Raw genomic sequence first — 23933 nt, 5'->3', positions numbered from 1 at the left:
CTCCTCTCCTCCCTCCCCCCCTCCCCAGTTCTGACGGGCTCCTCCACCGTGCGCGGCCTGGCGCTGGTTGGCCAGCAGGTGGCAGCCATGCTGATGAAGCGGGTGCACCACTCGCGGCGGGACTGGAAGGGCCTGCTCGCCCAGGTCCTGCTGCCCGTCCTGTTCGTCATCGCCGCCATGGGCCTGGGCTCCATCCGGAGCAACCTGCAGAACTTCCCCAAGACGGAGCTCTCCCCGGCCCTGTACCGCTCGGGCGAGCAGTACTCCTTCCTCAGGTCAGCCACCGTAGACGTGAGCCCGCTCCGCGCAGTGCATTGTGGGACTGCCCCCGGTCCTCCCAATGCACCACAGATTGATCACAAAATTGTATGGGTATCACAGTACAGTGTTTCTCATGCGAAGGTGTCCCATTTGACTGGCTGATTTATGAAAGGGTCTGATCCATTAGCAATTATCATACAGGACACGGTGTAAGAGGAACAGATAGGTTTGCTGGTATTATATGCATTTGGTGATGTTTGTATTTATAGCTCCTTGCCCTTTGTGATTACAGTTCTGTCCCTGTCCATTTTTGGTTGAATAATTACGTGTCAGCGATATGCACTTGCTCTGCAGTAGCTGTCACGTTGTGTGGATGTCTGCGTGGTGACTTACAGACTGCCCTCTTGTTAACAGCAACCAGAACAGCAACTCCAGCAAACTGGCGGACACCATGATGTCCTTCCCCGGAATCGACAACACGTGCATCGACGGGGGGGCCGAGGCGTGAGTACTGGGCTCCCCCTGCGCTTTAATATCCTCACCGAGCCGGCGTCTGCTTCTCCTGCAGCTGTAATGAGCTCCGTGTCCGTGTGGGGGGAGGGGGTTCAGCTCCTCAGAAACACGTCCCTGTCAGTGACACCATTCATCACACCGCTGCCTAATTCTCCCCGATAAATAACCCGCATGGCAAACAGGTCTGTCTGCTCTGCGCTCACCTGAACATGCGTTAACCCTTTGAAGAGTAGAGCATTTTGGAATGTTTCTATCACGTGTTCTAGAACTCCACGGCTTTCGATTGCCAGCAGTGATTGTGACATCAGCGTTGGAATGTTCCGTTAAGAACATTCTGCTGACCACACATTTGTGATCTTATGCTTTAAAGGGTTAACTGCTTTTGTTCAGTGCCAGTGCATTGAGGCCTGCTTTCTGTACCGCTATGGGTGTGAACCTCAGCTTGATAAGCTGTATGGTGTTCAGGGACCTGGCGCCCTCACCAGGTGCTTGCGGGTTTGAATCTTGAGTGAGCTACACCTGCTCTTGAAGAACGACTCTCTAAGGTAGAAGCTTACAAGCTGTGAAGAGGGTCGACCTAGAATGGAGAAGTGCTAGTTTCCACCGACTTGCTAAGAAGAAGGCTGTTGAAAAATGAGTTCTAATATTGTGATAATAAGATCGTGGCCATTCTGGAGTTAACAGCTCGTGAAGGAAAATGTTGGCTTTTCTCTCGCTGCGTCTCTGCCTGTCCAGAGATAGTGCTCTTGAGTGGGCGAATCTGCCAGACATGCAAAAGATCAAAAAGCCCTATTAAGGAATAAATATTGCCCTTTCTTTCTCTGCCACCTCCGTCCTCTGCCTACTGCCTGTTCCCCTCTTTTTGTGGCTTTATATATTAATCTCTCTCTCTCTCTCTCTCTCTCTCTCTCTCTCTTTCTCTTTCACTCTCTCATTCTTCACCCGAGCTTCCATTCAATGCTATAATGACATATGCGCTGTGAAAATGAATAATTGTACCTATGGAATAATCATCTGTGCTCTTTAAACGCTTTACTTGATAGATTAAAGCTTATGGGGTGTACCGGTAATGGCAGTCCCCCCCCAGACCCTAAAAACGATGAAAAAAAAACATCGTAGCCACGCTGAGCAACATATTTATTCATTTATTTATTTTTCTCACCCCGGTGTGAACACGTGTTTGAACCGTGCCGATTCTCTGAGCGCAGGTGTTAATGAATGCATCTTCGGTTTTTGTGGAAGCGTCTCACTGAATCGATGTGCCCGCAGGGTGTGTCCGAGGAGCACGAAATCTGGGGACGAGACCTGGAGGTCGAGTGGAAATGACTCGGTTACGTTCAAAACCTGCACCTGCACCCAGGCGGAGCAGGTGAGTGGGGTTACAGAAGCACATTTAAGAGCAGAAGAACATTACATTACATTACATTACATTACATACAGTACATTACATTACAGTACATTACATTACAGGCATTACATACAGTACATTACATTACATTACATTACAGGCATTACATTACATACAGTACATTACATTACAGGCATTACATTACAGTACATTACATACAGTACATTACATTACAGGCATTACATTACATTACATTACTGTACATTACATTACAGGCATTACATTGCATTACTGTACATTACATTACAGGCATTACATTACATTACATTACTGTACATTACATTACAGGCATTACATTACATACAGTACATTACATTACAGGCATTACATTACAGTACATTACATACAGTACATTACATTACAGGCATTACATTACATTACATTACTGTACATTACATTACAGGCATTACATTGCATTACTGTACATTACATTACAGGCATTACATTACATTACATTACTGTACATTACATTACAGGCATTACATACAGTACATTACATTGCGATTTACACAACTTTTTACGTACAGCATTTACACTGCATCCGTTTTTACGGCAGAATATATACTGAAACAATGCAGGTTAAGTACTGTGCCTTGCTCAAGGGTACAACATGTGACCTTTAGGTTACAAGACCTGGTCCTTGCTCATTATACCACCACTGACGCCCTGTGTGGATGCCTCCGTGCATCCGTATGTGGATTGCTCAACCTGGTTTTAAGCCTCAGTTCAGTACCAACAGTATTTCCAACAGAATTCTTTCAAAGGCTAACAGTTTCCAGAAGGTGCTGCTTCTGATGGTCTAACGAAGGCAGTATTAATTATATAAACGATGACTACAGCCCTGAGAGAGCAGCGTATAAAATGCTGATTCAGAACAAAGCAGGGACGTCTCATTCATTACTGCTCATTAAAGACCAGTATGGCACTTTTCCTGTTCAGTTTTTGTCTGGCGCGGTCCCTCGTTAAAATCAGATGTTTCTCGTGTACTTTTTGAAAAATGTCTCAAAGCTGTTTTAATGAAAATCATGTCCATGATTGATCTGCACTCAGTATTTGTTTTGAAAGATAAGGCTAAAAACTGAAGGAATTTAATTTGAAAGAATCACCGCAGTGTATATATCAGCTAGACATTTAACGAAGAATAGCATTTGGTCGTAGCCTACCACATCAGCAGCCATTTTAATTTCCTGCTTGGAATTGACGAGATATGAAAATAAAAAGTTTGAGCGCTCAAATAACTCAAGTTTTAATGGTGTGAATGCCCCAAAATTCGGATTAAGGAGTTGATAGATGGCTTGCAAGGGTGTCTGTGTGCAAGTGTTGATGCATTGTGTATTTACATGTGTGTATGTTCGTGAGTCTGTTTGTGTGTGTGTGTGTGTGTGTAGATGTGTCTGTTTGTGTGTGCATGTGTGTGTATGTGTGTATGCGTGTGTGTGTGTGCACATATATGTGTATGTCTGTGTTTGTTTGTGTGTGGGTGTGTGTGTGTGCCTGCGTGTGAGTGTGTGTGCATGTGCGTTTGTGTGTCTGTGTTTGTGCGCTATAAATAAAGTTTTGAGACTTCACTCTCACTGGGTATTATTTCTGGGTCCCAGGTCTGCCCCCATTACAATTACCAGCCCCCCCACAAGAAGGCCCCCTCCTCCCAGGTTGTCTACAATCTGACAGGCATAAATATCGAGTCCTACCTGCTGGCCACCGCCAATGACTTCATCCGGGACAGGTGAGAATTACCACATCCTCTGTATATCAGCTGTATATCAACTGTATATCATTCTGGAATCAAATGACCCTTTTTCACTCACGATAAAGAATGATGCTCTGTACTGCTGACATGAAGTAAATAATTACAGAAATACAGTTTTAGTCCATATTTATTCTGATTTAAAATTTATTTTATAAGAGATACTTTGGCAAAGATGGCAGCATACAGTCAGCATACAACAGTACTTTGAAATGGAAAAAAGGGCATAAAAAGTGTATAAAGATCATAAAGTAATTCCCATTCTAAAATGTACAAAGAATAAGTAAGAGTGTAATCTGAAAGATTCAAAATGCAGCCGATCGATCTTTGGTTTATATGTGAACGTAAAACTGCAGTAAATTTACTCTTTCAAATGTGTCCGTTGTCCTCGTTGTTAAAGTTAAAGTATTCATGTTTGCTTCTGCTGTATCTATGTTAAGTACCCGGTGATGCAGTACAGTATGTCTTGCGTGGTGTGCAGGTGGGCCTGGTCTTACACTCAGGTGGTATCGGTGAAGTAACGGACCATTTCCCCCGCTAAATTTTGGGTTTCAGATACGGCGGCTTCGCCTTCGGAAGCCCCCTCCCCACCAGCCTGAAAATGGACCTCATGGACGTCCCGGACAACAGGACCCTCACCAAGGTAACCGGACTCGTCGTAGGCATTCCCGACTCCTGTACTTATTTGGCGGCTGCAGGGCAGCCTGTCTTTCGCGTATCGTAATGAAGCTCTGTGTCACACTACAGCGAATACTACCGCACGGTACGCACAGACTGTGGCAACGTAGCGTCAGTGGCGGTACTTAGCATTTTATTGATATTTTTGTTGCCGTTGCTGGTTTGTGTAAGATCTTTATTACTTCTCGAATTACTTCTGTACTGCTGATGTTTTCATTGCTGCTTTCTGTGATATTTTTTTAGGCGATGATGAGAATTATTTCTTGCAGTGGTTCTAAAATGTGGTTTTTGCGTTTGTGTTTGTGCATGTGTGTGTGCGTGCGTGTGTGTGTGCGTGTGTGCGTGTGTGTATGTGCGTGTGTGTGTGCGTGTGTGTGTTTGTGAATGTGTGTGTGTGCGTGCATGCTTACGTGTGTGTGTGTGTGTGTGTGTGTGTGTGCGTGTGTGTGTGTGTGTGTGTTTGTACTCTCTCAGGTCTGGTATAACCCTGAGGGATACCACAGTATGCCCGCTTACCTGAACAGCCTCAGCAACTTCATCCTGAGGTCCAACCTCCCGGATGGCAAGAAAGCAGAAACATACGGTGAGCGGCTGCTCTCTGCTGCCCTCTACAGGGCACCGTTTATAAACCCATGTTCAATGCAAATGGCTGGCTCTGCTTTACAGTACATATCCACCTGTTTTTATAAAGCACTGGTACATATACATGTACTACGCGATGCAGTGCAGAAGTCCTCCAGGGTTCAGTGCAGAATGACAACAGCATTGACGGTTAAACCCGTTTAATCTCCAAGTTCACCCTCACACTGGGCTTAAATCCACACCACACTGCTTCTGACTGTATCAGACCGGTTTACAATGCTCATCTGATCAGAGACAAATAAAATAATATTGTCGAGTTTAAATGCAGTCCATTTGTGTGCAATTTGCCCTTTTGGGTTACGATTGCAATCTCCCCCAATATCAAGTACAATTCCACTGAAGGAGGCCAGCGCCCTGACCCCTGAACCCTGACCCCTGACCCCTGACCGCTGTTTCCCTGTGCCCCATCTGTAAGGGGGACGGTGGCCTGAGCGCTGTCACCTCATTGGCACTGTGTGAAGCTCAGGCTGCCGCTTGGACTCGGAGGCCACGCGCACTCTCATATTAATGCAAAGCGGGCTGTCGGAGGAGCACCGGCGGTGCTATTGCATCTCTGGCCCCGGTCTTATCTCGACACTCGCGGGGCCACTGGCTCCGCTGGCCCGGCTGCTTCCAGACGAGATTAGCACAGTCGTAGAGTCAATAAAGAAACGGGTGGTGGGATGGGGGGGGGGAGAAATGCAATTATGCAGAGGTGGCCTGTGAACTCCGTCGAGTCAACAAGGGGAGTAAGTGGGAGGGAATTACATTACACCGGATCTCTGAGGATTTATCATGGGATGTCGGTTATGTCGTTTGGTTTAAATTTGAGAAAAAATGCATGTGTGTGTGTGTGCGTGTATGTGTGTGTGTGTGTGTGTGTGTATATACCATCAAATATTCCCATATAAGAAAATGCAAAATGGAATGAATATATTTTTTGTGTTAAAATAAATTCTCACATGAATTATGTAGAAACACCCATATATTCATAACTGATTTTATGAACCTACAGAAACATAAACTGTAAACGCAATGTTTAAGGCATTCAAGTAATAAATACTCGAAATTATTTAATAATCGTCTGATACTCATCAACGATACAGCTAAAACATACTCACATTTTCTATTATTTTTTCTATTATAACAAAGAAAGAGGCCTCGCTTTTTAAAAATTTATTGCTAAGTGAAGTTCTGCCTCAGAGCTTGTCCTTTTTGAACAAGTGGAAATCCACGTGTAGTGTCTTATCATCCGGAAGATTTTGAAAAAAGTAATCTTAAAATTTTTTTGTGTTTGTGATTTTTGTCCCCCTGCAGAAATTTCGGTGTCCAGCCATCCCTATCCCGGCAAGGTGCAGGACGAGGACGCCATGTAAGGACCCTAATCTCTCCGTCTGTTCTGCAGCGTTTGCGTGAATGTGTTTGCGTCTGTTAGCAGATGTCTGTTCCTGAAATGGGGGGAAATAGACAGTTGCCTTTTTTTTTTTTTTGCATCCGCACAGCTGGGCGTTTACATGGGCAAATTAATAAGAACAAGCGTCCGTGCGGTGTTAAAATGAACTCCGCACGTAAGGATCTTCGCACGTAAGCTTACTGGCAACAAAATCAAATAAATCGGGGGCAAGTCTGCCCAACGGAAGCCACTCGAATCAACCTGGGCCCGATCAATTGGAAAGTAATTCAGTAAAATTCATTCAATAAAAGTTCATCAAAAATCTCTCCAGTGAAAGGTTATGAATGGTCGTGACACGTGCTACACAGTGCTTACGACAGCTTATAAATTTTGTGGGTCTGAGCACGGTAAAGCAGCAGGACAGCCAGAAATATTCATATATTATATTCATATATTTGGACCTGCATGGAACTACCTACTGTAGGTGGGCGTTCACAGCTGTGTGTGGAGGCTCAGGCAGCCATGATAAATGAGTGGTCCCTGCCTACCGCAGTGAAATGAAGTACTCCGTTTGGAAATGGGAGATGTTCCTACACCTACCTGGCTGAGTTTTGAGCAATGAAATAATCCGATCCGACTACTTTATATACTCATGGTTCAAAAAAAAAAAAAAAAAAAAAAATGCGTTATGTTTTTAAAACTCATTTTCTGGAGCAGCAGGTTTTATTGATTAGTGGCCTGATGGTGGTGTGTGTTCACTCTCAATGTGACGCAGAGGTTAATTGATTCGATAGCCAGTTTCCTGTTTAAAAAAAAAATAAATAAAATTTAAAAGCCTCGGGTAAAGGCGAAAGCCCGCGTGTTAAGAGCTCGGTGATATTCGCGGGTGGGGCGGGGGGGGGGGGTCGTCCCTCACCGTTCACATACGCGTGGCACCGAGCCCGTTAGCCAGCTAGCCCGCTAGCGTCCAACGCCGCGATTTAATCACCCGTGAAGAGAGGAGGCCCCCCCATGGAGCCTGGCGTTACCCCCGGATAATGCCTCTTTGAGAGAGACGCCCGGGCATCAGCACTCTGTCAGGGGCGTGAGCTGGGGGGCCCGGGGGGGGGGTGCATTAATCTCCCCTCCCACACGTGGGGAGGGGGGGAGGGAGGGGGGGGAATCCCATCACCACGGAAACACAGAGCTCAGTTTAACCCCCTGCTTCACTCCCGAGCTAACGGCTAACGCTGTCGTACACCTCGTGCGTCACGTTTCCGTTTTCAAGGTCTGGCCCTGTTTGAAGACCAGAATCGTCCTTAATTGTTCAGCTCTTGCCCTTTCTTTTCTTTTCCTCCTCCAACCTTTCTCTCCGTCTCTCTCTCTCTCTCTCTCTCGTATCTCTCGCATCCTGTGTTCTCATCTCTTGCCAGAAAGCAAGCACTCTGGCAGGATGACTCATCCAAAACAGACGGATATTGGATGGAGTTTAGGGAGAAAGTGTGCGTGCCTGTAGTAGTAATGAGATCCAAGGCTGTGAGCCTGGCCTATGCTGCCAAACGTGGGCTGGGCTAATGCTGACACCAATGCTAAGACAAATACTAATGCGAACGTTAGTGCTAAGACAAATGCTAACGTTAATGCTTCGACAAATTTTAATGCTATGACAAATGCTAATGCTAACGTTAATGCTAATGCTGCTTTTTAATCTTTTTGCCTCACAGATGAGATGAATATTTCAGTTGCCAAAATATTATCCAAGTAGCAATGTGCGCTTCTTTTTTTGTTAAACTACCCTTAATAATATTTAAATGTGTTTTAATATATGTCTATATATGCCCCCCCCCCCCCCCCCCCCCCACACACACACACACACACATATGTATACTGAAATTGAAACCCTCTTAGACTGCCTCGCGGTAACTGAGGGCAGTGATTGTAACGCCTGTAGCACGACAGCGCTAGCGGCGTGAGATGTGTCCGGTTTAATTTTGACGCCGCCGGTTCTCTCTCCCCGTCCCGTCCGCGGCAGGGTACGGAGCCTGGTTCACATCCTGGTGGCCCTCTGCATCCTGACGGGCTACTCCATCATGTCGGCCAGCTTCGTCATCTACGAGGTGCAGGAGCACCACAGTGGCTCCAAGGGGCTACAGCACATCTCTGGCATCGGGGAGCCCTTCTACTGGGCCGTCAACTTCCTCTACGACATGGTACGATCCGTCTCCTTTCCAGCTTCCTCTATGACATGGTACGACCCCCCCCCCCCCCCCCCCTTTCCACCTTCCTCTATGACATGGTACGATCCGCCTCCTTTCCAATTTCCTCTATGGCATGGTACGATCCATTAAATTGTATTTTTTTTTTTCTTCAAAATTCCAAGCCAGTGTTGTAGAACCTCTTTGCTTTCCGTTACCAACGGCGATTGTGACATCAGCATTGGAATGTTCAGTTAAGAACTCACACCGTAAAAGGGTTAATCAAAATGAAAAGATTCTGTTGAGTGGTGTGCTCTGGGAGATGGAGCAGAAGGGGCGGTTGGAGGGGGGGGGGGGGGGGGGGGGGGGGTGGTAGTATAGTCTCCGTTGTAGGTGTGACTGTCCGTGCTGTCTCTCTCCGCAGGCCCTGTACATGGTCCCCGTGACGATCTCCATCGCCATGATCGCAGCCTTCCAGCTCCCGGCCTTCACCAGCAATAACAACCTGGGCGCGGTGGCGCTGCTGCTGGTGCTCTTCGGGTTAGTACGCCCACCCCCCGGCCTGATTAGTAGCCCACCCCCCACCCCCCCACCCCCCGCCCCGCAGCTTAGTATGCACCCCCACATCTTAGTACGCACCCCGGCATCACCTCAGATTAGTACACGCTCCGGCAAAAACCAAAAGCCAAACGTTCACAGCAGCCCCCCACCCTCTCAAAAGTGACCTTTAATACAGTGATTCATCTTCAGTTGATCCAGACTGCCACATCCTCTTAGCCCTTTCTCTGGAGGTAACGCTCACCAAGCTCTCTCTTCAGCTGCCTTCTCTCTTCAGATCCCTCTAACCCGGGCGAAGACTTCTTCTGCGACAACATGGCGGATAGACTCAGCAATTCATTTTTTGTCCCCTCTAGGGGACATAAGTCTCTGGTGTTAATCTCAAGAACCATAAATCCTGCAAGTATGAAACGTTCGCTCGAAAGGACATTCAATGAAAACACTATGAAAAGTATTTTTGAAAACGCTGCATGTTTTGTCATCCGGGACACTTATAATATATCCAAAAAAAATTTGAATCCTGTTATGCTGGAAAAACTTTTTTTCCAGATTTCAGGCGATATGTCACTATGATTATCCTTTCCATCAATTTCCATCCATTTTTTGAGTGTTTTCCTCCCCGCAGGGCAGTTTTTTTTCACTTTCTTGCTTTTTGGGGGTCCAGGCCTGGTTTTTTTCAAGTTTTCCTTCTGATCCACTGTAAACCGCCTTTGCGACACTTCTCTGTGCAACGTGCGGTACAAATCAAATGATGCTAATGAAAAAAATGGCTGCATTTTTGGAAATTTGGCAACCCTTACCCACTCTCACTCTCAGCTGCCTCTAAGAGGCGTAGTCCCTTCACAAAGCCTGTCAATCAAATGGAGATTTCTGCCCCTGGTTAGGAACTGTGTCACGATTTTTCGGGGCGTGTCTGAGAGATCCAGCTAAGCCGAGCCACCATTAAATATGAGCAGGCGAAGGAGATTCACAGCCAAGGGCTGCCTTTTGTTCAGTTGAAGAAAAAAAAAAATTCGGTTGTAAAATGCCTTTTTTGAAAATTGTAAAGTCGCACCAGCCCTCACCCCCCGCCCCCCCACCCCCACCCCCATGGAGGTCTTTGAAAGAAGATGGCGCTGCACTGCTTCTCCTGCAGCTGTAATGAGCTCCGTGTCTCTGGGGGTGGGGGGGTGGTTTAGCTCCTCAGAAACACGTCCCTGTCAGTGAGGCGCTCCCCCCCATTCATCACACCGCTGCCTAATTCTCCCCGATAAATAACCACACGGCAAACAGGCCTGTCTGCTCCGCGCTCACCTGAACATGTGCAATTGCTTTTGTTCAGAGCCTGGCGCCGATGCCTGTATCTATCTTTCTCTCTTTCTCTCTCCCTCTCTCTCTCTCTCCTCTTACAGAATCACATACGCACACTCCCCATTCCCTTGTGCGCGCACACACATATGCACTCGCACACACACACATATTCCCTCTCACACACACACACACACTCTGCGATTATTTTGTGTGCACACGAACGCATAAACTCTCTGTCTCTCTCTCTCCCCTCTTACAGAACCACATACACATACAAACGCACACACACACACACACACACACACACACACACACACACATACTCTCTCTCTCTCTCCCCTCTCTGTCTTTCCCCATCTCCCTCTATCTCTCTCTCATATACACATTCTTTCTTCGTGCTCAGTCTCTGTTTAAACACATCTTTTCTCTTGACCTCAACACCCCAATCACCACGAGTAATGAATAAAACAAGATTGCTCAGAGGAAAGGAAATGGATGAGTTTTCCTCATCACAAGATGAAGCCATTTATCTTCAAGCTTCTTAGCTTTGTTTCTCTAATGTTTCCTCTCTGTCACTAAAGATATTTTTTATATGCAATATTGTTATTTTGTTTACATGTTCCTCTCATCCCAGATTAATTAAACTCAAAGAATTAGTCTGTTCCTGAATACCAATATCCTTGATTTGCAAAAGCAGATTTGCATTTGAATTTCTTTTTGTGTTGCTGAATCTGTCTGTGTTGTGCAAAGCAGTATCTATAATGTTAATATTCTTTATAAAGTGCCTGGCTGGTTAGGCCCTCTCTTAAAGAACCGGAATATCCATAATAATCGACCGAAGAGATTGATGACTAATCCCTTGCAGCGATTATTTTCTACTGGAATTGTGCAATATGTATCTGGTGTGATTGCACAATTAACAATAAGAAAGTCAAAAAAAAAATTTATATATATATTTATATGTATATATATTTATATATATGACTTTATGAAATATGTCACGTGTGCATGATGCCATCTCCGGATGTGCTACAAGATGCAGACCTTATGTATTCTTTGGGTTCAAGCTGTAGAGGAATGATGTGGAGAACTTGACAAACTTGGTGGGTTAATAATAGTTCTGCTGCGTTCCCCTCATTTCCTGAGATGGGTATGTGTATCTCGCGTGCATGCTCTGATGTGTCAATGATGTCTGTGTAGTACATCACAATGATGTCTGTGTAGTTCATCACAATGATGTCTGTGTAGTACATCACAATGATGTCTGTGAAGTACATCATAATGCCACAGTTGTTTACAAATGGCTTCTCTATGGTAAACTGTGTGGAATGAGCCAGACTCAAAAAGCTGGACACTGCCACAGTGTTAGTGGTACTCAAAATGATTTTACAGTGTGGACGGGTCTCAGAAACTGTATGTTATTAATATGAGCCATGTGGGTGTTCGTGGCAAGTGTAGAGTTTTCTCCTACACTCTGATCGTAGGATGTGATGCAGTGATGTGGACTTGTGGCAGTAAGATTTGTGTGACATTATTAGGACAAAAAAACAGAATGACATTTAAGTGCTCACAGTCTGTAACCGGGGTTCCCAAACTGGGGGTTGCAACCTCAGGTGTGGGGTCACCTGATTTGAGGATGGGGTTGCCTGAAAATTTTGGAGAAAAAAAATTCTAATAAAAAAAAAAATTCTGTATTATTTTGTCTTGTTTAGAATATGTGAATGTAGGCCACTACATGCAAAGCATCACAACTATCCAACTATAATAAAGCTATGGGGCACGGGAGGTCCTGGTGTATCTCCAATATTGTCATGGCTACAGGGTGTTGTTAGGCACGAGGCGTGTGTGCGTGTGGGGTCTTGGGGTCATGTAAATTTGTGAACATTCATTTGGGGTCACAACAGAAAAAAAGTTAGGGAGTTCCTGTTCTATAACCATCTCTGTTCCATTCTCATCGCTCTCGGTACTCTTTATTTCTATGACATCTGACCTCCGACCCTTCTGTTCTGCCACCGTACCCCCCGCCCCCCCCCCCCCAGGTTTTCCACCTTCCCCTGGATGTACCTGCTGGCCGAAGTCTTCAAAGACACGGAGATGGCCTTCATCAGTTACGTCTGCATCAACCTCTTCATCAGCGTCAACACCATCATCTCTACCTCCGTGGTCTACTTCCTGTGGCAGCTCAACCTACAGGACGAGGTGAGGAAGAGGAAGGGTGATCAGGTGGTACCCATGTAAAAAAAAAAAAGAGTATGCAGAAGTATACCTGAAATATACTATTTTATACTTAAGAATACTTGAAGTATAATTAAAGTGTTATATCAAGTATGCTGAGTATGCTATTTTACATGGGCGTACTTCCCACATAGGTAGATGGAGCCATATATGAAAAGACATTTTTACATGTGTATTACGGGTTGCCTGTGTTTTATTGAGCTAACTGGCTGTACACCCCAACACTGCTTCACTCGTAGATTAGATCACAGTAAAAAAGTTTCATACAGGGACACAAGAACAGTCTTCAGCTGTCATTCATGCTCTTATCACGAAATGTAGCTAAAATGTTTCCCTCTCTCTCCCTCTCTCTCTTCCTCTCTCTCTCTCTCTCTCTCTCCCTCACAGAGCATCCACCATGTGTACCAGATCCTGAGCTACGTCTTCCTCATCTTCCCCCAGTTCAGCTTCGGTAACGGGCTGATGGAGCTGGCGCGGGTGGAGATGCAGGTGCAGATCCTGAGCGCCTACGGCATAGACGCCTCAAAGGACCCCTTCGGCATGGACGTGCTGGGCTGGATGTTCGTCTCCATGTTCCTGCAGGGGGCGCTCTTCTTCACGCTGCGCCTGCTGCTGAACAAGTGGCTGCTCCGCAGGCTCAGGTAGGGGAGGGGAAGAGGCGGGGGGGCCACAGGTGTTCTCTCGGACCGTTCTCTCAGACTGATCTGGTGTCAGCACTTTACTTTGGAGACAGAATGTGTCTGTAGGATCTGGGTGGTTACAAGTGGACATAATGGGGTTTGAGGAGATGAGGAGGATGGAAACAGGAACAAGGCAAAACAAAGGGATGGACAATAGTAATGGAAAAGAGTTAAGAGAGGTAGAGGGTGGGAGGGAGAGAGAGAGAGAGTGAGAGGGAGAGAGAGAGATTTCAAATTAAATTCCAAGAGGTTTCCAGTTAATTTTTAAGGTCTTTAAGTTTTGGTTCATATAGATACCTTCCACAGTGAATGCATTTGTAGAGGCTGATGGATATTCTCCTTCCTTTCCATACACTTTGCATCCATACATTTCATTCATTTTCCAGTCCACTCATCCTCCTCCCATCTCCGTACCAAACTCCCCCCCCCCCCCCCTTCATATTCTCACGCCCCCACTTCCCCTCTGACCCACAGGCGGCTCGTCTGCCGCCGGAAGACCGTGCCGGACACGGGCATCAAGAACGAAGACGAGGACGAAGACGTGGTGGCGGAGCGCGAGCGCGTGATCCGAGGCGGGGCCAGCTCCGACCTCCTGCAGGTCAACCAGCTGACCAAGGTGTACCGGCACCTCAAAAAGAAGGTGCAGGCGGTGAAACGGCTGTCCGTGGGCATCCCCGCTGGTGAGGTGAGCCCAAAATCCGCCCCTCAGGAGGGGCCTGCTCCTGATGGTCCTCAGGACCCCTTCTTTACATTCCATTACATTACAGGCATTTAGCAGACGCTCTTATCCAGAGCGACTTACACAACTTTTACATAGAATTTTACATTGTATCCATTTATACAGCTGGATATATACTGAAGCAATTCCGGTTAAGTACCTTGCTCAAGGGTACAATGGCAGTGTCCTTATCCGGGAATCGAACCTGCGACCTTTCGGTTACAAACCCAGTTCCTTACCCACTGTGCTACACTCCGTCCATTCTTCTCCACACTGCCAATGCCAAATGAAGCCGGTGTCGTTTCATGAGCTCCCTTATTGCTTTGCCATCCAAGACACCTGGATTATGCCAAAAAATGTAAAATGCAACATTTTTCAACATTTTTCCAGGTCTTAGGAAGACGTCAAGCTCTTAACCCCTTCTTCTCCACACTGCCAATGTCGAATGAAGCCGATGTCGTTTCATGAGCTTCCTTATTGCTTTTCCTCCAGAAGAGCTTGACATCTTCCTAAGACCCGTAAAAATGTTGTTGGAAGTATTTTACATTTTTTTTGACATAATCCAGGTGTCTTGGATGGCAAATCATGTTGCAGTGAAAGTATTTTCAAAAGTATTATTTATTTTTTATTAAATGTGCCTTGTAGCGTAGGTTTCAGCACAGTAGAATGTGTGGTTCTTGAGACCAAGACCGCAGACTCATGTCCAATACAAAAAAAACAAAAAAAACAATTGCTGGATCTGTGGCATCACATTTCGGTTGAGTCGTATCTACGGGTGGAAATAGTCCAAAACCTTTCCAGACTCTTGCCGTGTGTTATGCAACGCAGATGCAGACATCTGACTTTATGTGTCAAAGACGTAGACGACGTAAAGAGAGTATGAGAGTTATCCAGTTTTTTTTTTTTTTACTTGAAACTATCACTTAACTGCTGCCTGCCTGGGGAAAACAGCCCTCACTCGATGTTAGCTGCAATAGATTTTTTGGAGAGAGTCGCTTATGAGATATCAGGGGATCCTTATATGCAATATTTTTTTTTTCTCTCCCTCGCTTCCCCTGGGCATATTAGGTTTTTAAGTTACTGCTTCATTAAGTGCAGGGGAGATGATTTATCTGCTCGTGAGTGAATCGTAGCTGCGGTCCTCTTTCACTGATAGTTCCATCAGCACTGGAGGGCCGTATGCAGTTATATAGCCTTTGTACACCACAGACTGCGACATGGCAGGAATTCATCATCTGAATTATTTAGCTCTGTCTGCAGATAGCGGCGTTTGTAGGATGTCAAGCTCGAATATCTTTTTTGAAACCCCCGTACCATTGCATTGTTTTGTATTACAGCCATGCACTGCATCCGTTTAATAAATAGAAAAAATGACACAAGAATTCCGTATTCCCATGATAATAATAATAAATACTTTTGTGTGTAAATACTTTCACGAAAATGTCCTGACAGAACCATATAATTCTACAACGCTAAATTATTCATAGTAATTCATATTTGTGTCATAACATGCCCTACTGTATGACTGTCATTTTTAGCTTGTGGGCGTAAAGTGTTACCTGGGCATGATGAAATGAAATGCTCACCCATTACATTACAGGCATTTAGCAGATGCTGTTAATCAAGAGCGACTTACACAACATTTCACATAGCATTTACACTGCATCCATTCATACAGCTGGATATATACTGAAGCAATACAGGTTAAGTACCTTGCTGAAGGGCACAATGGCAGTGTCCTATCCAGGAATTGAACCTGCAACCTTTAGGTTACAAGCTCAGTTCCTTAACAATTACACTACTCTGCTCACCCTAATGTGTCTCCCCCCTTTCTCTCTCCCCCCCCCCACCCCCCAGTGCTTCGGGCTTTTGGGCGTGAACGGGGCCGGCAAGACCACCACCTTCAAAATGCTGACGGGAGACATCAGCCCCACGGACGGGGTGGCGCAGATCCGTGACTGGGACGGGTACGAGACCTCGCCCGCTCTCCTGAAATTGGCGCCCCTGCGGCCCCGTTACTGCGCTCGCAAACGCCGCTCCGTCCCTCAGCCAATCAGCTGCCGCACGTTTAGCATCCAAAACACAACCCTGTGCTCTTATTGGCTCACAACCATCCCACAACATTCTTATTGTATTGCCCTATTCAAGGCTCTACAGTGCTCCCATTTTAAGAGCATTTGCTCCATAATATTGGTGTGTGCTACCTGTAAAAATAATTTGGGGAGTGCATCTACTAATTGGGCTGCATTAGTGTGCTCCTAATTCATTTAGCTGACCGAGCACATGTTAGTGCGGAGCCCTGCACTATTCAGTATACTTAACAGTGTAGGCAAATCTGCTTTTCTAGTGCCTATTAACACTGCATGGCAATCTTATGGCGACAACGAGATCATGATTCCTAGTGGCCAGCTGCTCCCTTTTATAGGTAGCTGTAAATAATAGTGTCCTATTTTGTACTGCATTGCTTTGACTGCCCATCTAAGAAACAATTATAAAGAGAAGGAATGCGGATGAGGGTGGAGCAGTGGAAACCACACTGGCATTGCCAACGTTGCTCCAACAATGTCTCAGCAACATTGGCAGAACGTAACAATTAAAGCCACCCCCCCTCTGCTTGTGCGTGAACCCCCCCCCCCCCCACAGGAGGATGGTGGACCTCATGGACTGCCGAAACGAGGGCATCAACGTCGGGTACTGCCCCCAGGTGGACGCCCTGGACGACCTGCTGACGGGCGAGGAGCACCTGTACTTCTACTGCCGGATCCGCGGCGTGGCCAGGACGGAGATCGATGGGGTGAGAGACAGAGAGAGAGAGAGAGAGAGGGAGAGAGAGGCTGCCTGGCCTGACGGGACGGGGTGGGTGGGGGTGTTGTAGGGTCATAAATTCGGATGGTTATGGTCCCACGTCCCAATTAAAAAAAGACACCATGCCAGGAAATCACGTTCAAATCCATCCTGCTCAAGATTTGGCTTTTAATCTGCGTTTGATTTGACTGGCCGTTCGTGTTTATCTGCTAAATGCACTGTAGGCGTTCACCCACTATTGACTGGAAATCAGATGAAAGGAAATTCATGATATTTTGTCACATTCATTTAAAAGTTGTATACATACCGTAGGTAGTGTGTGCTTTTAGTCACTCGATTTCAGTGTGATCTGGCTGGCAGAATGTCCATTTTAGCATCTAGCGTGGTTAATCTCAATTACACGTAATCGTTGTAAAAATAGGTCTTAAAATTTGTGATGACGCATGATGTCACGCATGATGTCATGGGCTCATGCTTATCTCGGAATGGCAGCTAAAGCTTTCCGCCTTCGCTCGAGCGAAGCGCAGTGAAATTGACTCCGCAGAGTCCAGTCGAGACGGACGTGAGTCCCGTTTTGAAAACGCCGAACGGCGTTAGAAGAAGTGGGCATGAGTACGTCTGCTGGGTAACGACGCTGCTATTCTAGTTCCCACTGAACGTACTGTAGCGCCATAGCCGCGATTAGCGTCGTTAGCCTGCCGCGATGTTATGACGCCGCCGCGGAGAGCGCGGTAGCAGGGGGACGGTGCGTCGGGCCAGTTTCGACAAAAACCGCGGAGCAGATTTTTCGAGCCTTTTTCGAGCGTCTGATTCGCCGCTCGCTCTTGTTTCCGGGGGAAACACACCGGAGGGCCGCGTTGATGCGATGAAGTCGGGCGGCAGAAGAAAAGCGCGAAACCTCAGGAAAAAAAATTAAAAACACGTCCCCTTTTTACACGTCGAGGCCGTCGCGCAAAAAAAGCAAAAAACAAAAAAAACAAGGCCTCATCGAATCGCCGTTTGTGCCATCGTCTTCGGTGCCCTTCCCAATTTATCTCTTCCCCACCCCCCGCCCCCTCGCCCTTACACCGGGACATAGCGCTTTTATAATGGGAAGCATTACCTCCGATTACCGTCGGCGGTGCTGACGACGCTAAGTGCCGACAGCTCCGAACCTGCAGAGATACGAATCCGACAAAAGGGATTACACACGAGGCCGCTAATTGCCATCGTTACCGCCATTGTTGTGCGGGAAAAATGGAATAGCAAGGGCGATGGCGATGATGGGGGTGACATCAGCGCTGGTTAATTTGCCGGGACGGGTTTATATTTAGCCCGTCCGTCGGCTCCAGCGGATGTAATGGAGGGGATGGGGGGTAATGCTCTTGCACTTCCTCTCACTTTTTTAATGAGGTGAGTCATTTCGGTGGGGTGGGGGTGGGGTGGGGGGTGGGGGGGGGAAACGGTCTGACGATCCCGTTTGAGATGCTGGGCGGCTGCCGATAAGCATCTTTGCCGCTGGTAATGATGCGGCCCCCTGTAACGATGCAGTGGGATTGGCTAATGGTGGCCTGGGTTCTGGCCCTTGCGGTTCTGTAGCGTTAGGGCTGAGGTCTTGCCCAGGACCTCTTTGTGTGCAGTAGTGTGTACATGACTGCAGGGTATGTGCTGGGATTTTATGAAGGAGAGCAGGCTGCTTACTTCCTGTGTTTTTTAGGAGTATTAAGCTGGGGGAAAGCAGAGAGAGTTACATGTGGAGATGGGACCACTGTGTACAAACTCGTGTGGGGGGATTTTTTGTGCGTGGTTGTAGACTCCTGACAGAATGTGCCGTACTCTCACCCTGTGTGTTGCCATTTCACTCTCAAAAAGGATGTGTTCATATCCAAAACACTTTTTGTGTCAAAACTATGACTAATTCATGTGTTACAAAGGGAGACTTTTTTTTCATAGACTGTGTTGAAGGTAACGCAAACGCATGTGTAAAAATGACACATTGTGTGTTGTTTTTAACACATCTATTTTGAGACTCATCGGTAATCATGAGACATGGCCCCTCCCCCTCTCCTTCCCCCTCCCTCCTCCCCTAACCTGTCGGCCTGACCCTGCGCCCCCCACGGCTGAGTCATGTGACTCTTCTTGCCCCCCCAGGTGGTGAACTACCTGCTGAGGAAGCTGGAGCTGGGCTCTCACCGCCACAACACCAGCCTGAGCTACAGCTGTGGCACCCGCAGGAAGCTCTCCACCGCCCTGGCTCTGATCGGGCACCCCCAGATCCTGCTGCTGGTGAGGAGACATCCCCCCCCGCCCCCCACACCACTCCTCCCCCAACCGTTCCTCCCAACCCCCCCACCACTCCTCAGGGCTCAATTTACTGAGTCTGGTCCCCACGGGCATGCTTCATGTCGGCATAAGAGCATTCATCTGTTCGTGTCATATGCTGTCCCACATGACATGCCTGGACCAATCAGGCGTGTGCAGTGTGTGTCATGTCTCTCCTGCATGTTGGACAGTGTGTGCATTCCGGGCCCTCACACTTTTCCTAACCCCCCCCCCCCCCCACCCCCCCAGGACGAGCCCAGCTCCGGGATGGATCCGCGCACCAAACGCCACCTGTGGAGGATCATCTCGGAGGAAGTGAAGGGGAAGTGCGCCGTGGTTCTGACCTCACACAGGTATGGCGCGCGTGCGCGTGTGTGTGTGCGTATGTGTGCCTGCATGTGTGTGCATGCGTATCGCTGCAGCATGAGTTATGTGACTGAACCTTTGCCGTGGTGTCTGTGTGTGTGTGTGCGCGTGGATTGACTGGGTCTTTGCCGTGCTGTGTGTGTGCGTGCGTGTCTGAAGCATGAGCAGTGTGACTCAGTTTTTGCTGTGTGTGTGTGTGTGTGTGTGTGTGTGTGTGGGTGTGCATGCGTGTTGCTGACCGAGCCTTGTCGTTTGTGCGTGTGTTGCAGCATGGAGGAGTGTGAAGCTCTGTGCACACGCCTGGCCATCATGGTGAAGGGCCAGTTCCGCTGCCTGGGCTCTCTACAGCATATCAAGAACAGGTCAGTCCCCTCTGGGTCTGCTCTAAACTACACTTTCTGTTTCCTGTGTCTGTGCTCTAAACCACTCTTACCATTTTCTGTCTGTTCTAAACCACACTTGCCGTTTCCTGTATGTCTGCTCTAAAGCAAACTTACCGTTTCCTGTCTGTTCTAAACGACACTTTCTTTGTGCTGCCACGAGGAACAGTACTTTAGCCAGATACATCATGCTGTTTTATTTACTTCCCGGGACCGTGAATAGCTTCTGCATCCCGTACTGTACCGATACCTACGGTCTTTTTAGGGCAGTAAACTACATTACTGAGAGAAATTTAAAAAAAAAAGATTATTGAATGACTGCGCTCATTTGCTCCGACCCCTCAGATTTGGCAGCGGGTTCACGGTGAAGATGTACATGGCGGGGGCTTCCAGCAACGTGGACGCCATCACCGACTTCATGCAGCTGCACTTCCCCAGCACTTACCTGAAGGTGAGCCGTGGAGGGCCCTGGAGCAGGGGGAGGGAGCCGCAGCGGTGTGAATGTCAGACTCGGAACAGGAAGTGACACGCCGTCACCGGTCACCGTCGGTTTCGCGGCGCGCGTCGTTCCTCTCGGCCGATTCCGCTTTTGGGAAAGCCGTCCTCACCCTTCACGGTGACGTCCTCTCCTGTTTCTCACCGCGGTGCTCATCCAGCGTCGCCCTGAAAGCCGAGAAATGAGAACCTGGGGGGCACCGAGGCCCGTTACGTGACACGTTATGAGGAATTTAGGGCACCTCTGACAGTTCAATTAGAATGGATGTGTTACCGCATTTGCAGGGACAGGAAATATATAATTTACTTTTTCAAAACATTAAATGAAACAAGTAGTAGGAACTAGGAATTTCATTCGGTTACCTGTGAAAAATTTATATTATTTTTATGTAATAATAACAACAACAATAATAATAATAATAATAACAACAATAAAAATCTAATAAGTATTATTATTATTATTATTATTATTATTATCATCATCATCATAAACATCGGTGTTTTTTAAAGAAAGGATACTAGGACATGTACAGAATGTAGTTTTAGAAAGTGGACAAGCAGATCATTAATAGCATTTTCATAACTGCACCAGTGCCTGATACAATCTGCATACTAATGGACACTGTTGGACTGGCCTTTTTTCTGCACTTGAAAAGCCGTAACGTTTAAAAACATGGACAGAATGACAGTAAAATGACAGTAAAAAAATGTGCTTCTTGGCTTTAGTTAATTAAATTTTCTTAAGAGCTGTGGTTTGAGAGCTGTGGCGTGAGCTGTTTCTGATGGGGGTTCACCTCTGAAAAACTGTGAGAGACAGAACGAGTTCCAATCAAGTGTTTCTACCTAGGCAGCACTGGGGCCAATGAGGCAATGCCTCAGATGCTCATTTGAAGGCAAAAAATTGTAGACAAGCTTACAAATGCTATAAATGTTCAGTAATACTTGACTGCTTTCAAATAGGTGGTAAATTGTATAGTGTGGTTATCTATACATTACACACTTTGATTGGGGGTACCGTTGACCCCTGTGCCATCCATCCCATGACTGCAGTGCGGTTGTCCAAAAACTAGCAGTGGGGAATATTGTGGGTCTGGGTGGGTGATACATGAAACGTGTCCCAGCTTGCTCAGTGCCTGTCTACTCTTCAACCCCCCCCCCCCCCCCCCCGCCCCCAAAACAGGACCAGCACTCATCCATGGTGGAGTACCACGTGCCTGTCGCCCCCGGAGGCGTTGCAGACATCTTCCACCAGCTGGAGTCCCACAAAACTGCACTGCAGATCAAGCACTTCTCTGTCAGCCAGACCACGCTGGACGAGGTACGTGAGAAGATTGACCCCCTGCTCACTGGGCAATACTGCTTCTCAGAATATCACATTAATGCATTCCATTGCGGCTTTTTTTTTTTTTTTTTTAAACCAATTCTGGCTCAGTTAGCTAAACAGCTACGTGCACCATCACCGGTTCACTTGCAGATAAGATCACACTGAAAGGTTTTTCGTAGGTACACAAGAACAGTCGTTAGCTGCCGTCTTTGTGCTGATCATGATGAAATGTAGCTAAAATGTAAGGCCAGAAAAATGACTGAGATGATTAAATAATTTGAATGAGGTAAGCATGCTATTACAGTACATTAGTGACTGAGAATTTCACCCCCACACTAAAGGAATGTTAAAGGATAGACACTTTCACACAGTGCCTTGAGGTCAAATTTTATGGTAAATGGGCTTTGGAGAGCTCTCCCTGCTCCGCCAGTAGCACATGAAGATAGGGACAATCATGCACGAAAACGATTGCTTACCGATATGTTACAGACAGTGCATACAGAAGAGGAGCATCCAAAAATAATACTCTAAATTACATATGATTACATAGATGCTTCACCGGCCCCATCGTTTGTTGTGGCATGGACTTAATTATTATCCTGACTCTTGACCGTCTTTGGCCCACACAGGTCTTCATCAACTTCGCCATGGGGAAGGTTGGCATGGAGACGATCCCCATCCACAGCGACGGCTCTGACTCGGACAGCTTAGACTCCGTAGAAGCCATCGACACATAGGAGGAGAGGAAGGATGGAAGGCCCAATCTTGCCCACGATGCACTACTCCCTATATCTTGACATGCCCTTAGATACTGTAAAATAAGAGTGCCTTTCTACTGTTCTTCAGGAATACCGATTCTAATATAATGAAGTGTAATGCCTTATTTGTAATGTAACAAATCTAAAACAAGCACCTTCCGTTAGATTTATTTGATGCTTTTTTTTTTTTGTAAGCACATTAAGCTTGGCCCTGTGAAAAAGGCAGCTCACGTTTAGCATTCTTTGTTCATTGCTGTTCTGTAGGCTAGTGGCACTGTTACTTTGTGCTACCGCAAGGTCAAGATCATGTCAAAGAAATGCTGGGAATGTGTTGTTCACCCCTCCATAATCCAATGAGTCATGCACCACTTTTTTCACCCATGGGGCCAAGCAGTGAAGAAATGTGCAATCAATTGTTTACTATAAGCGTGCATTAAACAAATGTATACCGTTATTTTTACAAATGGCCTATAAGTACTTTGAAAATGTAGGAAATTGGAAAATATTTGGGTTATACTTTTCAGGAAGGTAAAATCAATTATTTAGAACTTTGTTTTTTTTTTTCCTCTTTGTTTTATATTTCCAGGTGATTTATTGAAGGTGTTATTTATAGGATGAATCCAGACCTTGTGATATGTCACTGATGCCAATCAAAGTTTCTGTAACATGAAAGAAAAATTTTTCACTGTTGTTTTTCTGTGGGATTTGTGATATTACTACAGAACAATTTCCCTTTATTAGTTATTAACTGTTACATTATGTGATTAACTAATCAATTTCTCTGAATTCAATGATGTGCTCATAAGGTTCAATGAATGTATCTCATGTAAAAAGAATAACAGAATATTTAATTAAATATTTCTTTTTAAGCAAATCGCTCAAGAATATTTATCATAAATTGATGTACTAGTTTTTAAAATGTACTGAACAGAGGCCTACATTAAATATATATTTCAAATGCTGACTAGCTGATGTTCCTCAACAGTATCAAACAGTACAGTATCAAAGTATTTTATGTGTTTTTTGTCCAATATAACACCTTTTCTGTGGAGAGAAATACATTACAGGTAAGAAATCAAAGACCTCGTACAATATATCAAGGAATGGAATAAATCTGAAGCAGTGGAATGAAAGCCAGATTAAGGGAAGATAGGTGCCAACACTCAAGAGTTTTAATGAAGTCCCTGAAACAACTCGAATTTTACCATTGAAACTTTAATCCCCACAA

General features: G+C 46.2%; 1 protein-coding gene across 1 annotated transcript in view; it reads left to right on the top strand.

The window, feature by feature from the left end:
- The window catches only part of abca12 (ATP-binding cassette, sub-family A (ABC1), member 12), an 89673-nt gene extending 66010 nt beyond the window's left edge, over positions 1–23663 (top strand). Inside the window, exons 52-71 of the mRNA XM_035409574.1 lie at positions 29–275; positions 676–765; positions 2044–2143; positions 3781–3908; positions 4485–4572; positions 5082–5190; positions 6546–6600; positions 8633–8810; positions 9220–9335; positions 12683–12842; positions 13266–13519; positions 14033–14243; positions 16134–16243; positions 16920–17070; positions 19212–19346; positions 19632–19735; positions 20018–20110; positions 20474–20579; positions 21804–21941; positions 22577–23663. Coding sequence (XP_035265465.1) covers positions 29–275; positions 676–765; positions 2044–2143; positions 3781–3908; positions 4485–4572; positions 5082–5190; positions 6546–6600; positions 8633–8810; positions 9220–9335; positions 12683–12842; positions 13266–13519; positions 14033–14243; positions 16134–16243; positions 16920–17070; positions 19212–19346; positions 19632–19735; positions 20018–20110; positions 20474–20579; positions 21804–21941; positions 22577–22684 — 2681 coding nt within the window. The 3' untranslated portion in view covers positions 22685–23663. The remainder of the gene's footprint in view (positions 1–28; positions 276–675; positions 766–2043; positions 2144–3780; positions 3909–4484; positions 4573–5081; positions 5191–6545; positions 6601–8632; positions 8811–9219; positions 9336–12682; positions 12843–13265; positions 13520–14032; positions 14244–16133; positions 16244–16919; positions 17071–19211; positions 19347–19631; positions 19736–20017; positions 20111–20473; positions 20580–21803; positions 21942–22576) is intronic.
- The last annotated feature ends 270 nt before the right edge of the window (positions 23664–23933 follow it).

Source organism: Anguilla anguilla, chromosome 3 (genome assembly GCF_013347855.1).
Source record: "Anguilla anguilla isolate fAngAng1 chromosome 3, fAngAng1.pri, whole genome shotgun sequence".
NCBI classification, from domain to species: domain Eukaryota; kingdom Metazoa; phylum Chordata; class Actinopteri; order Anguilliformes; family Anguillidae; genus Anguilla; species Anguilla anguilla.
This window is presented reverse-complemented; position numbering and strand designations above follow the sequence as displayed.